The sequence below is a fragment of the Hylaeus anthracinus genome, unplaced genomic scaffold, assembly GCF_026225885.1.
Source record: "Hylaeus anthracinus isolate JK02 unplaced genomic scaffold, UHH_iyHylAnth1.0_haploid 11989, whole genome shotgun sequence".
NCBI lineage: Eukaryota > Metazoa > Arthropoda > Insecta > Hymenoptera > Colletidae > Hylaeus > Hylaeus anthracinus.
This window is the reverse complement of record NW_026534337.1, coordinates 6,672,216-6,684,046: the sequence shown is the minus strand read 5'-3', so window position 1 is coordinate 6,684,046 and position 11,831 is coordinate 6,672,216. Positions and strand designations below refer to the sequence as shown.

At 32.6% G+C, this 11,831-nt stretch overlaps 2 protein-coding genes across 5 annotated transcripts; both read left to right on the top strand.

Annotated features, from left to right (window-relative positions):
- The first annotated feature begins 154 nt into the window (after positions 1–154).
- LOC128887968 (uncharacterized) lies at positions 155–7,723 on the top strand. 4 transcript variants are annotated; one of them, XM_054144499.1, is made up of 7 exons: positions 155–809; positions 1,097–4,740; positions 4,799–5,904; positions 5,980–6,258; positions 6,336–6,968; positions 7,101–7,243; positions 7,399–7,723. In XM_054144499.1, the coding sequence occupies exons 1-6, from the start codon at positions 581–583 to the stop codon at positions 7,201–7,203; spliced, it is 5,994 nt and encodes a 1,997-aa protein (XP_054000474.1). In that variant the 5' UTR covers positions 155–580; the 3' UTR covers positions 7,204–7,243; positions 7,399–7,723. The 4 variants fall into 4 exon arrangements, with proteins under 4 accessions (XP_054000474.1, XP_054000475.1, XP_054000473.1 ...); XM_054144498.1 differs by having other exon boundaries at positions 156–809; positions 7,101–7,238; XM_054144500.1 differs by having other exon boundaries at positions 1,100–4,740; positions 7,101–7,723.
- A 1,630-nt stretch (positions 7,724–9,353) lies between these two features.
- On the top strand, positions 9,354–11,112 carry LOC128887970 (dolichyl-phosphate beta-glucosyltransferase). Its single transcript, XM_054144503.1, has 5 exons — positions 9,354–9,621; positions 9,800–9,974; positions 10,040–10,236; positions 10,316–10,424; positions 10,504–11,112. The coding sequence occupies exons 1-5, from the start codon at positions 9,559–9,561 to the stop codon at positions 10,944–10,946; spliced, it is 987 nt and encodes a 328-aa protein (XP_054000478.1). The 5' UTR covers positions 9,354–9,558; the 3' UTR covers positions 10,947–11,112.
- The last annotated feature ends 719 nt before the right edge of the window (positions 11,113–11,831 follow it).

Genomic DNA, 11,831 nt, shown 5'->3' with positions numbered 1-11,831 from the left:
GGACGTAGCTTTAATATTGCTTCACCTGTTTCTAGTAAAATCGAGAAATAAGTTGCGACTCTGAATACCAACCTATGTATTTTTTTCATTATTGTAGCTGAATTTATCTAGTAGTACCTACTCTCCGTTGGTGGCGCCAGTTTACATACATTTGTGACAATGAATATCAGCCGTTTCGTCGCCCTCGTGTCATGTGCAGAACAATTTCAACAATTTAGTATGGCGGAGTTAGTTCTTGTAGTTTCTTGTATCGAATGTGAGAAGATCAACGACGATAAAACGAGACATTGTGACGGATAAGTTTTTTTTGTCTTTTGTATTGAAAACTACATTTGTGTTCGATTAAATTTTTAATTTATAGTAAATTTACGAGAATAGAAAGATTTTTATCAGGATATTGTTCATCAGGTGTTGTGTGCGTGTGATATCAAGTTTAGATTAGTGAAAGAAATTGCAATTATTGCTAACGCGTAATTTACCCTAATTTTCAAGAAAGAATATTTGCCATATCGTTGTATTCGTTCCTGATTACCCCGAATGGGCGGGATTACTTGTTCATGGTTTGAGGGTAAGTTTAAAAATGGCTAGCGATTTGTCGAGCGGATGTACAGAAGCAATCGAAGTGTTGGACGAGAAAGAAGAAGGTGAAATATCCTTGGAAGATGTAAGTTCTTCCGAGGAAGGACATTTAAATTACGGATACGAGAGTAGGCTTGCTCAATGTTCCAACTGTTTGTCAACCCAACACAATACAACGTGGTGCACTGCTCCTGCCAAGTTTTATCACTCCAAAGGCCCTAATAGAAGAGGTAAGTTAAGTAACAGAATTTTCCAATCTATATTTACGAATAGAGCAAATATTAATACGTAATGATTAATTTAAAGTTTAGTTAACTTGTAGAATTTGCTTTGTACATTTAGTTTTATAACTTTATTTAATAAATAGATTAAATTATAATATAAAATATTTTACTTTTGTTTTACAATAATATATAAAATTATGTACTTGATACTTTTACTTTAGAATATAAAAATATGAAATATTTTAATACGTAATGTACTATCACATGCGACATATCATGTTCTAATCAAGTAGAAGTTGACCTTATTCTACAAGATGCAGTCCAGGGAAAAGAAAATCGTCACCAGACCAAAGATTCGGGATGCATCGGAATGAAGCACGTAGCATCTACACTTCAAGAAAAAAATGATGACCTTGTACCTATCTCAAGCGACAGCGATATGGAAATTGTTGGTCTTGCAGATAACTCTAAACAAATTAGAATACGTTCCTCTTCAAAGACTAGAGTCAAGAAAAAGAAGAAAAAGAAAAGAAGTCATGTATCTATGATGACATTGGATGATTTAGTTTCTTCATCTACTGTAGACGTAGCTCTGACAGAATGTGCCAGTACTTTAAAACATGATACAACAAAAGCTACTTCCTTAAGATCACATCACAGAGAGATGAGTCCTGCTCGTAGAACTAGATCAAGAGCAGAGCCAAGATCACCTTCTAGAAGGCATAAATTTGTAGTGAAACCACATTCTCCTTTCAAAAGATCTAAATCTCCCGTTGTTCACGCTAGATCGCCGACGATAAGAAGGTCTCCAAGAAGACTTAAATCTCCTAAAAGATCACCATACAGATCACCAGGAAAAACGATATCCAGAAAACCTTCGCATCTGGAATTAACGTCGTCGTCTCATAATTATATTGATACACATAAACAATTACTTAAAAAAGTCAGACATTTAGATTCAGTAGGAATTCACTCATTAGAGGAAACTTTAAATAAAAACAAAGAGCATGCATCTTCCTTGAAAGAGAAATTAACAAATATGATGAAAGGAGTCTGTGACAATAATAGCAATACCACAAATTTATCTAAAATAAAATCAGATGCAGATGATGAAGAAGATCTAGCATTACTAAGACAAAAAGCACTTGAAACAAAGCAACAAAAATCAAGTAAACAGAACGAACAGCAAAAGAGTGAAGCTGCAAAAAAAGTAATTGCAAATATAGATGATGATCAAGATGAAGAAGACTTAGAATTAAGAATGATTGCACTTCGTTCTGCAGTATTAAAAAAGCATCAGAATAGAGTTCAAAAGGGTATTAAATCAGGGAAATATAAGAAGTCTAATATATCTCGCAGTGAAAGCCCATTTACTCAAAGCTTTTTGGATAGTATTCCTATTCCTGGAGAAGAATTTCTACATTTTACATCTCCACCACATACTCCACCCCCTATGAGTGAAAATAATCAAACAGAAGATATGGACCTAGATACAGATGTGGAAAGGGAGAAAGAGAAATTGCCATATTCTCCAACAGATAAAATTACTGTTGATATACCTATGGATACAGAGTTACTGGGTATTCAACCATCTGATGTGTCTTTCATTAGTGTTAACGAAGCAAATAGTAGTCCCGATTTTCGTGGATCTACAACTCCTAATCAGGATGATCGAAAATCTTATCAGGGAAAAATCATTGAAAATCGAAGTTATTTACCAAATGTTGCATATTATACATCACCACAAAATGCAACAACAAATACAAGTCTACAATATTCACCAACAGATCCACCAGAAACTGTTAAATCAGATTATATAAAAGTACATCATTCTTACATAGATGTTCACAAAAGTAACACATCCCCCTTGGCAGATAACAATGCAAGTCAGGAAATACCTTATTCTCCAACTGATACTCCTGTATATGATCCAGATCTATCACAGATGCTTCCTCAAACTGTTTGTTCATTTGCTACTTCAAATTCTTCTGTGTACATGGAATCAACCTACAGTTCTAGTGCACATGAAAATAATGAACATTGCAATCATAAGACAAGTCAAGAAACAACAAAACAGATAAACAATGCAAACCATGATGAACATCTAGATAAACTAGAAACACTCTCTACAGATTCAATTGTTAGTTCTGCTGCAAGTTGCTTTAGGAAATCATCACTTAGTAGCTCAGTAGCAATTGATTCTCTTCCTGAAATAGATGCAAATACAAACTCATTAACTGAGTCTATTAAAAATGTAAAACATATGGAATACATTCCAAACAATACAACAGACAGCACGAAAGAAATAATTTCGGAACCTCTTTATATGAAAGGGGTACCAGATGTTACCAAAGATATAAATAAGATACCAACTCTAATTAACAGAACACTTGTTCCAGTATCAATTTTAAAAACAAACAAACAATTGCAACAACCTTTGCCTATGAAGAAGTCCACAGCACAAGAACCAACATTCAAAAGTGCAGAAATGCAACCAGTTGTTATTAATGAAGAAATTGTTCCAAAGGCAAATACTTCTTTCAAACCAATTAAATTAATTTCATTACCACAAAAGTCTAATTCTGTTTTAACAATACCCACTGCATTTCATGATTCCTTACATGAAGAGTCTGCTAATGAAACACTTACAAATACAGATACCTCACAAGTACAGAGTAATACGAATGTGACTCAGATACAAAATAATGGAGTTATAACTGCAGAAACTTCGGATAAAACTCGTGATATTACAAACGTAACACAAAAGAAGAAGAAGTCTACAAAGAAAGGAGTGAAGAGAAAAAGTATTGATTCAGTACAGTCTACTAATGAACATGGTTCAACAGGTACAAATAGTGACAATATAAATATTTTAGATAAACAAATAAATAAAACGTCTGAACCTGAAAAAATTGAAACAAGTAAAAATAATAAAAGACAACAAAATGTAAAAGATAATACTTTGGATCAAAAGAGTCAAATTCCATCTGAAACGAATGTAAATGAGACAAATACTAAAGATAATACTCCATTTAATGATATAGTAGAAGAAGATAAGAATACATACAGTAGAAGACAAAGCTTAGACGAAGATGAAGAAGCATTAAGAGCAATTTTATTAGCTTCCTTACCAAAAAGAACAAAGTCTATCAACCAAAAACATTCAGATTCAGTTGCAATTACGACTGTATCTAATGCATTGGCAAATTGTAATAAAGTTTTTGCAAATGAAACTGTATCAAATGATACATCATCTAAGATTAACACAACAGAAACTAATGGTACATTTTCGTCCAACCAACATGCAGGTTCATATGGATTTGAAGATAACAGAAATCAGACAAGTTCCAGGGGAAAAACAATTAACACAAATATACAAGGAAATGTACCTGCTGAAAATATTAAGGCATTAGCTACAGCAACTTCTGGGAAAAAAAGATTACTTCCAATGTCTAAGGGTCCACAAAAGAAAATCATAAAAAGAACTCCAATCCCGGCAAGTACTAAAGTTGTAAACAATGCAAAAAAATACCAAAATGCAATGGTTCAAAAGAAATTGAACTTACAAAAAGCTAAAAGTCTTACTAAAGTGAAATCTAATGACAACAAGTGGTCTACAAATACAAAGATATCATTGTCTGACACTCAAAGAATTGTAATCAATTTGGAATCAGATACAGAAAGTGATTCTGAATCTGAACAACACGCAAAGAAAATTGTGTCTTCGGTCAAGTCTCTCAAAGTAGACAAACATCCACCATCAATAAATTCCACAATTGAATTTGAGAAAAATTTAGATCAATTTTTGCGAGCTGTAAGAAAGAAACAAGAATCTCTGGCTGCTGCAAGACCAACATCAACGGTATCACAAATATCAAAGAAAGATGTAGTATTGACAACAAAATCGGATAATTTGTCTAATCTTCATACACCTTTGGTAAGTATTTTACATTCAAATATTGTAATATCTATAAAACCTTTAACTATGTTTATAGGCTGTACGCCATTTACCCGCGTCTCAACAAGAAGAATATCGTCGATTAAAACAACAAATTATGGAACGTGAAAAATCGAAATTAAATAGAACTGTCGAAAATAATGTTTTAACAAAAAATAAAAACGTAGAAATATCTACAAAATTGGCATCACCTAACAGTCCAAATAAAGAGTTACATTCAAAAATAAATCAAACTATTTCTGTAAAAGGTCAGGATGTAAATACACAACTTAACAAAGAAAATTGTTCGAAAAATGTAGATTCTGTAAAAAATGCGAATATAAACATTCAATCGTCTACTAATAATGTACATAATGTTGATAAACAAGGAAATGCAAGTTCAAATCAAACAAAGGCAATGTCAAGATTAATGACAAATCTTAATGTATGTAGATCCAATGAAAATCATCTAAATATTGGAAATAAAATAGTTGGAAATCCTTTGCAGTCAAGTACAACTTCACATAAAGTTCTTGATTCATCTGCAAAGGAAAATCCAATCAAAAATAAAATTACACCTACTTTGAAAGTCTTGTCAATTGCTGAAGTAAATCGAAAGTATGTACAAATTCAAGTGAACAATGATACAAACGAACGAGTAGTAAAAATACATGATAAAGTGACCTTAAATAACAAAACAGTACTTAATCAAAATGAAAATATTTCTGGAAGCAAAAATAATATTAAAAAAAATCCGTGTAATCATGATGAACTTGTACAATCTGTAGAGAAGGAAATTAATACGAATGATACGCAATATAGTAATAATGAGGTTGATTCAGATGCATCAACTATTATTCTAACAAGAAACAATGAGAGTGCAGATAGTAAAGGAAGCCCTGAAACATCCGAATCAACAATTCGACTTTCGCAATATGGGGAAGATAGTCAATCCTCGACGATTTCAATAGGAGAAAGTAAAGACGAAACTTATATTTCATTATTCAAAAGTAATCTATTATCAAGTGATAAAAGAAGTATAGAGGAAAGTTGGGAAGCAATTAAAAGAGATGTTAAAACAGAGCTAAGTACTCTTATTAACCTTTCAAGGACCGAACAAGAACAACATTTAATGGATACAGAACAAAAATTAGTTTTGAAACGGTAATTACAGAGAGTAGAAGTGTGGTATCATACGCAATGTCTACATAATAACCAATTTTTATTTTCGCAATGCAGTTACACGATATTAGATGAATTAGCGGAAATGTCGGGTAATCTTCGCCAGTGGTACATGGAACGAGATCTTCAAACAAATTTGGTTGCAGAGGTGAAAAAACTCAGGGAACAACTCAGACTTGCTGAAGAGAGATTACAAAACCAACGTAATCGTATAAATAATATAGGTCCAAAAGTAGTGGCAGGACATGGAAAAATCAGCGCAGGCCGACAAGAATGTTTCAAGCTTGCAACAATTTGTTCAAGTTTAGGAAGTAGAATTCTAGGAAAAGAATACAAGTACAGTATATAAAAAATCGGCAATGTGATCATGAATGAGTGATACAAAATATATTATTCTCGTTGGTATTTTTCAGGGTACCTGAAGCTGGAGCACAACTTTTAGATAATCGATTGAAAGAAGTGGCTAATCACACGCGGCAACTTTCTCGGAAGAAAGTACCATTCATCGACATTCCCGAAATACACGAATCGACAAAATTGAACGAAGAAACTGAATCCATTGTACATACAGAATTTACACAAATTGAAGACATGTCGTTAGAGAGGAGCAATCTGGATAATGTTGTTGATACAAACATTTTAAGTCCGGAGAAATATTCGCCAAGATCAGACGAAATTGAAAGCGACACAGCAGTAGAAACAACTATGATAAATGTAGAAGAAATAAGAGAAGGAGGTACCGTAGCATCAAATAGCGTTAGCAACAATGCAGAAAGTTTACCTCATCAAAGTAATACCGAACGAGAAGTGTCTACCGAACAACCAGTTCCGAGTAGTCCCGCTGTTACTACTTCTAGTATTTCTAGTTCGAAAGAAATTCAAGAATCAGATCACAAAGAATCGTCAGAAGATACAATGGTAAGACCAAAATCAACCTTGGAATCTTGCGACCAGAAAAGAAATTCTACGAAATCTGAGGGAGAGCATCGAACCAAGAAGACGCTTTTACCCTATGAATCAATATTAACACATTTTAAAGTGCCAAGGTGGGTTTTGCTCTCTAAATGCTCGAAATAACTTCTATTCAGTTATTTCTTAGCTATATGAAATTCTCCACAACACTTAAATGCTACAAAAATTTTGAGCATTTTTTTGTGTTTTTTGTCATTCTTAACCAGGAACACGAATCCCAATGGCGTCCTTTGTCCGTACGAGTTGATGGGTACTTGCAGTGATGGAGACTGTCAGTTTATTCATCAAAGAGACAGTCAAGCCAAGTAGCATTTAGCTACTAAAGTGGCATTGTTAAGTTATACGTAAGGTGGTTTTAATCTTTAATCATAAGATTCAGGGGGCTTTATGAAATAAGAATCTAATCAAGACTTTCATTGAAAGCGATCACTTCTATTATATAATTCGTTGCAACGAACAAAAATTTCCTGTTGAAATTAAATTATACTACTCTTGTTATTACAGGTACTGTTTCTAAAGAAGCAATATTCTGTGCAGATGGAATAATCCTGTTAACCGAAGAAGTCACACCTGAAGATGGTAAGTTGTCTTCATCATGGCAGGAATTTGTGCACAAATTAAAATAGCCATTTTATTATATAAGGATCTTAAATTTTAAGCAAAACAGAATTTTTAATACTGTGCTATTTCAAACGTCTATTCTATCAAAAGTTTAAAGAAGATTTGCTGCAAGTGTTTATTTTTTACATATGTAAAAAATGTCATATACACTGCAAATATTTAGTGTAGTTAATGTAAAAAAAAATAAAAGAAGAAATTATTGACCGATTGTTGAAGACAGCTGTGCAACAGGCCAACATCGGGCATTGCAACAAATATTCATTTCATACTTCTATTTAAGTTACCTCATAAAAAAAGTCTTGTACCTGTATAATAAAAGATTAATATTTTTTTCTAAACGCTGCTTTATTTATTTTAAAAATCTAAATTTACCGCTTATGTATACAAAAAAGAGGTTTCGATATTTTATCTAAACTCCATATTTATCACCAGGAAAGTCTCCCTGTGTCTTATATTTATGCCATGGGAATTTGCCTTCAACTCTTAGTTTGTCCCACTTGTAAATCCATTCGTTCGGACATATAGCCGTGTAGACTTGTTTGAACCATGTGCATGCATTTGATCCTGTCCCTAAAATACGTTCGCAACGATAAAAGTCCGTGTACATTACCCAACAACGCAATGTCTGGTTCTGTTGTTGAAATCTAAACGGTTCAAATGTATTCCGACAGAAAGATCGAAGAAATAACCATATAATTGTTATTAAAGTAAAAATATTTCACTTCCGTGTATACATAAAATAACCTTGGATCTGATCCAGGGACGAAAAACGAAAAATCTTGTCCTTCTTGCTCATCTCCCTTTTTAAGGCATGGATCATCCTCATCTACAACTATTGTTACTTTTTTCTTTGTATCTTTTTTCTCATCCATTGCTGTTATTAATTTGCAACGAATTTAAAGCTTCATTTGTTCGATCCATACGCAACGTTAGTTTTCTCTTTTAGAATTTTCGTTAGGGTTATTGTAATGTAATCAAATGTACACCATATAAATTACATTACAGGTGAGAGTACATGTAAGAAAGTAATTGATTAAAGGCTACTTTATACATTTGGAATGCTTTATATTTAACAAATTTGGAATATTGTTGGCGAATATTTATTATCATTAGCATCTACTCCTGCGATTTATTGGCACAAAAACGGTATTTGTAACACTTATTAACCCCCTAATATCTCATTTTCCTTATAATTATCTCAGAATAAAATTAAATACTAAGTATATGAAATAATAGAATGGTTAGGGCATGTGTGATTATGTAAAATTTACCATTATTTTAAATATTTAATTTAATACTGGTCTTAGTACTAGTGGCACCATCGATGGCAAAACCCTGAAGTTTGTAGTGAAAATAGTTCCCACCGATTCTGCTAGATAGCGCTACAGATGTTTTTTTTAGTAAATTATTCTTTATTTTTTATAAATGCATAATTAATACGACTTCCTGCCTTTTAACACTACAATATGTTAGTTAATATGTCAAATTTATCATGTTTTATGAATAGTTGTTTAATGTAGCAATAATTATCGACCCTTTAGTTAATAGCCCCATCTAGCAGAATCGATGGGAACTATTTTCACTACAAACTTGAGGGTTTTGCCATCGATGGCGCCACTAATACCAAGTACTAGTATTAAATTAAATATTTTAAAAAAATGGTAAATTGGACATAATCACACATGCCCTAACCATTTTATTATTTCATATACTTAGTATTTGATTTTATTCTAAGGTACATAATTATAATGAAAATATATATACACACTTTCAAAAAATTAGTTCGTCCTGTTGACCGCTTGTAGTACTCGTACTGGTACTGGTACCCGCTCAGTGAACGATAACCTCTCTGGTTGCACCCATTTAGTGTAGCTAACTACAATACTATAAAGCACATGCAAATTAGTGAAAATTATCAGAGGCATGAGATATGAGTGTCGGTAGCGACAGGTAGCGGTAGGAAAAACTATGAAAGAGTATACGTCACTTGGCGTATTGTATAAAGTGTATTCCGCCGATATTTGAAAGTTCTTTGATATTAAGATGATATCACTGGGATATGTACTTCTTTACGCTGTATTATTTGCAGTAGTATGTTTATTTGTGGTATGTGTTTCAGGTTATATTCTCATTTGTATAAATCATTTAAATATAAAGACGATCAGAGATAGTTCATGTAAATTATAAGGACGTGGCATTTTTAAATTAGGTTCATTTAAAAATCATGTATGATAAATGGTAATTTTCTATTGACAGTGATTAAATTAACATTATATGATTCTAGTTTTCTGTTATATTATACGTAATGACACAGCCATATCCCAATATATGGCGTGATGAGAAAGAAAAGTATTTCTATAATCCAAAGACAAAAAGTAATGAAATTTTTCCATCACTGTATGATGATTGGAGTGTAAATCTAAGCGTCGTAGTGCCTGCATACAATGAAGAGCAAAGATGTAAATATTATTGTATTAACTGCAATATTACAAGAGTATAATGTAACCATATTTTTACTTTATAGTGCCACTGATGTTGGATGAATGCTTGGAATATTTAGAACAACATTTAAAAAGCGGATGTACTTATGAAATAATTATAGTTAGTGATGGAAGTAAAGATCAGACTGTAAAAATTGCACATAATTATGCATTGAAACATCCAAGTATTAGAGTATTAGATCTTGTTAAAAATAGAGGAAAAGGCGGTGCAGTACGACTAGTCAGTAATAATGCATGGATTTTTCATATTTAGTGTTTAATTTTATAATCATTTCATAATATAATAATTTTTATTTAAGGGAGTATTAAGTGCAAGGGGCAGTGCAATACTATTTGCAGATGCAGATGGTGCTACTAAATTTAGAGATATAGAAAAATTAGATAACAGTTTAAGAAACATTTTAGGATGTAAGTGGTGTAAGAAAGCATCTATGATTTAAACTGTACATTAGATACAATGTTTTGAAAATGAGAATTTTCTTTTTAGTTGATTATATAAACAAGCCAGATGAAGTCAGTTCATCTCATGCGATAGTGTGTGGATCTAGAGCTCATTTGGAAAAAGAAAAAACTGCCGACCGGACCTTTTACCGATTGTTATTAATGCATGGTTTTCACCTCTTAGTATGGTTGTGGGGAGTAAGAGGTGTTAGGGACACACAGTGTGGTTTTAAACTTCTAACACGACGCTCAGCAAGACTCGTGTTTCAAGCCCTACACGTTGAGCGTTGGGCATTTGATGTAGAAATGTTATACATTGCACAAAGTTTGAACATTCCTATTACCGAAATTCCTGTGAATTGGACTGAAATAGAAGGATCCAAGTTAGTACCTATCTGGAGTTGGTTACAGATGGGCATAGATTTATTTTTTATTTGGTACAAATATAAAATTACAGCATGGAAAATAAAAAAGTCCAAACTAACATAATACAGGTGCACACACGTCTACCAACGAATTTAAAAGAAATATTTTTTATATCATATTTGAACTGTAATAATTAAGAAACCTTATTAGATTTCATGTTTGATATAAAAATCATGATATATTTTTCCTTTGTAAGGAGAACTTATAAATAAATGATTATGATAATCTTTATTATAGTTAGCAAACATTAATTATGAGTTATACAATTCTTCAGAAATTGTATACTTTAATGTATATTCCGCAAGGTATATTACCTTCCTTCTATTTTTATTCCTTTATGTATGATAAGCTTTGCGATTACACGTTACGTGTGACTAATATTTTGGAATGAAAAATAAACTTTTCGTTTGCAATATTTATCCGAATATAAAACATCCCTCTAGCGGTTTATTCAACTTCTTTTATAAAAAGGAACTAGTATAGTACAGAGATGTTGATTCGGCCCGCGGATCCCTGTGTCGACAGTGGCGTCCACTATGTTCTATCTCCACCACTTACGCACACAACCTACAACAATGTGTACGTGAATCGGACATCTTCGGTAAAATAAAACGGCACAGACTTTATTCGTCTCCTTGTTGATCTTCATATATAGAACTTATATTCTTGCATCGTTCAGCTGACTTAATCTTATCTTAATCTTTAGATTTGATGCAAGAATGTATTAATGTTCCATATATGAAGACCGAAAAGGAAACGAATGAAGTCCGTGCGGTTTTATTTTACCGAAGATGATCGATTCGGTTACACGCTATTATAGATTTGTGTGCGTAAGTGGTGGAGGTAAAATCAAAAACGACGCCACTGTCGACACAGAGATCCGCGAGACAATGATTGTATAAAACACATAAAAAATGAGGGAAAATAGAGAAAACTTATACTACCATA

What these genes read in the sequence shown, in the direction of transcription:
- LOC128887970 (XM_054144503.1), top strand. Translation starts at nt 9,559, where the DNA reads ATGATATCACTGGGATATGTACTTCTTTACGCTGTATTATTTGCAGTA. An exon ending in CAGTAGTATGTTTATTTGTG is followed by an intron (nt 9,622 to 9,799) that starts GTATGTGTTTCA and finishes ATATGATTCTAG; the next exon opens with TTTTCTGTTATATTATACGT. An exon ending in AAGGCGGTGCAGTACGACTA is followed by an intron (nt 10,237 to 10,315) that starts GTCAGTAATAAT and finishes TTTTTATTTAAG; the next exon opens with GGAGTATTAAGTGCAAGGGG.
- LOC128887968 (XM_054144499.1), top strand. Translation starts at nt 581, where the DNA reads ATGGCTAGCGATTTGTCGAGCGGATGTACAGAAGCAATCGAAGTGTTG. An exon ending in CAAAAATTAGTTTTGAAACG is followed by an intron (nt 5,905 to 5,979) that starts GTAATTACAGAG and finishes TTCGCAATGCAG; the next exon opens with TTACACGATATTAGATGAAT. An exon ending in ATTCTAGGAAAAGAATACAA is followed by an intron (nt 6,259 to 6,335) that starts GTACAGTATATA and finishes GGTATTTTTCAG; the next exon opens with GGTACCTGAAGCTGGAGCAC.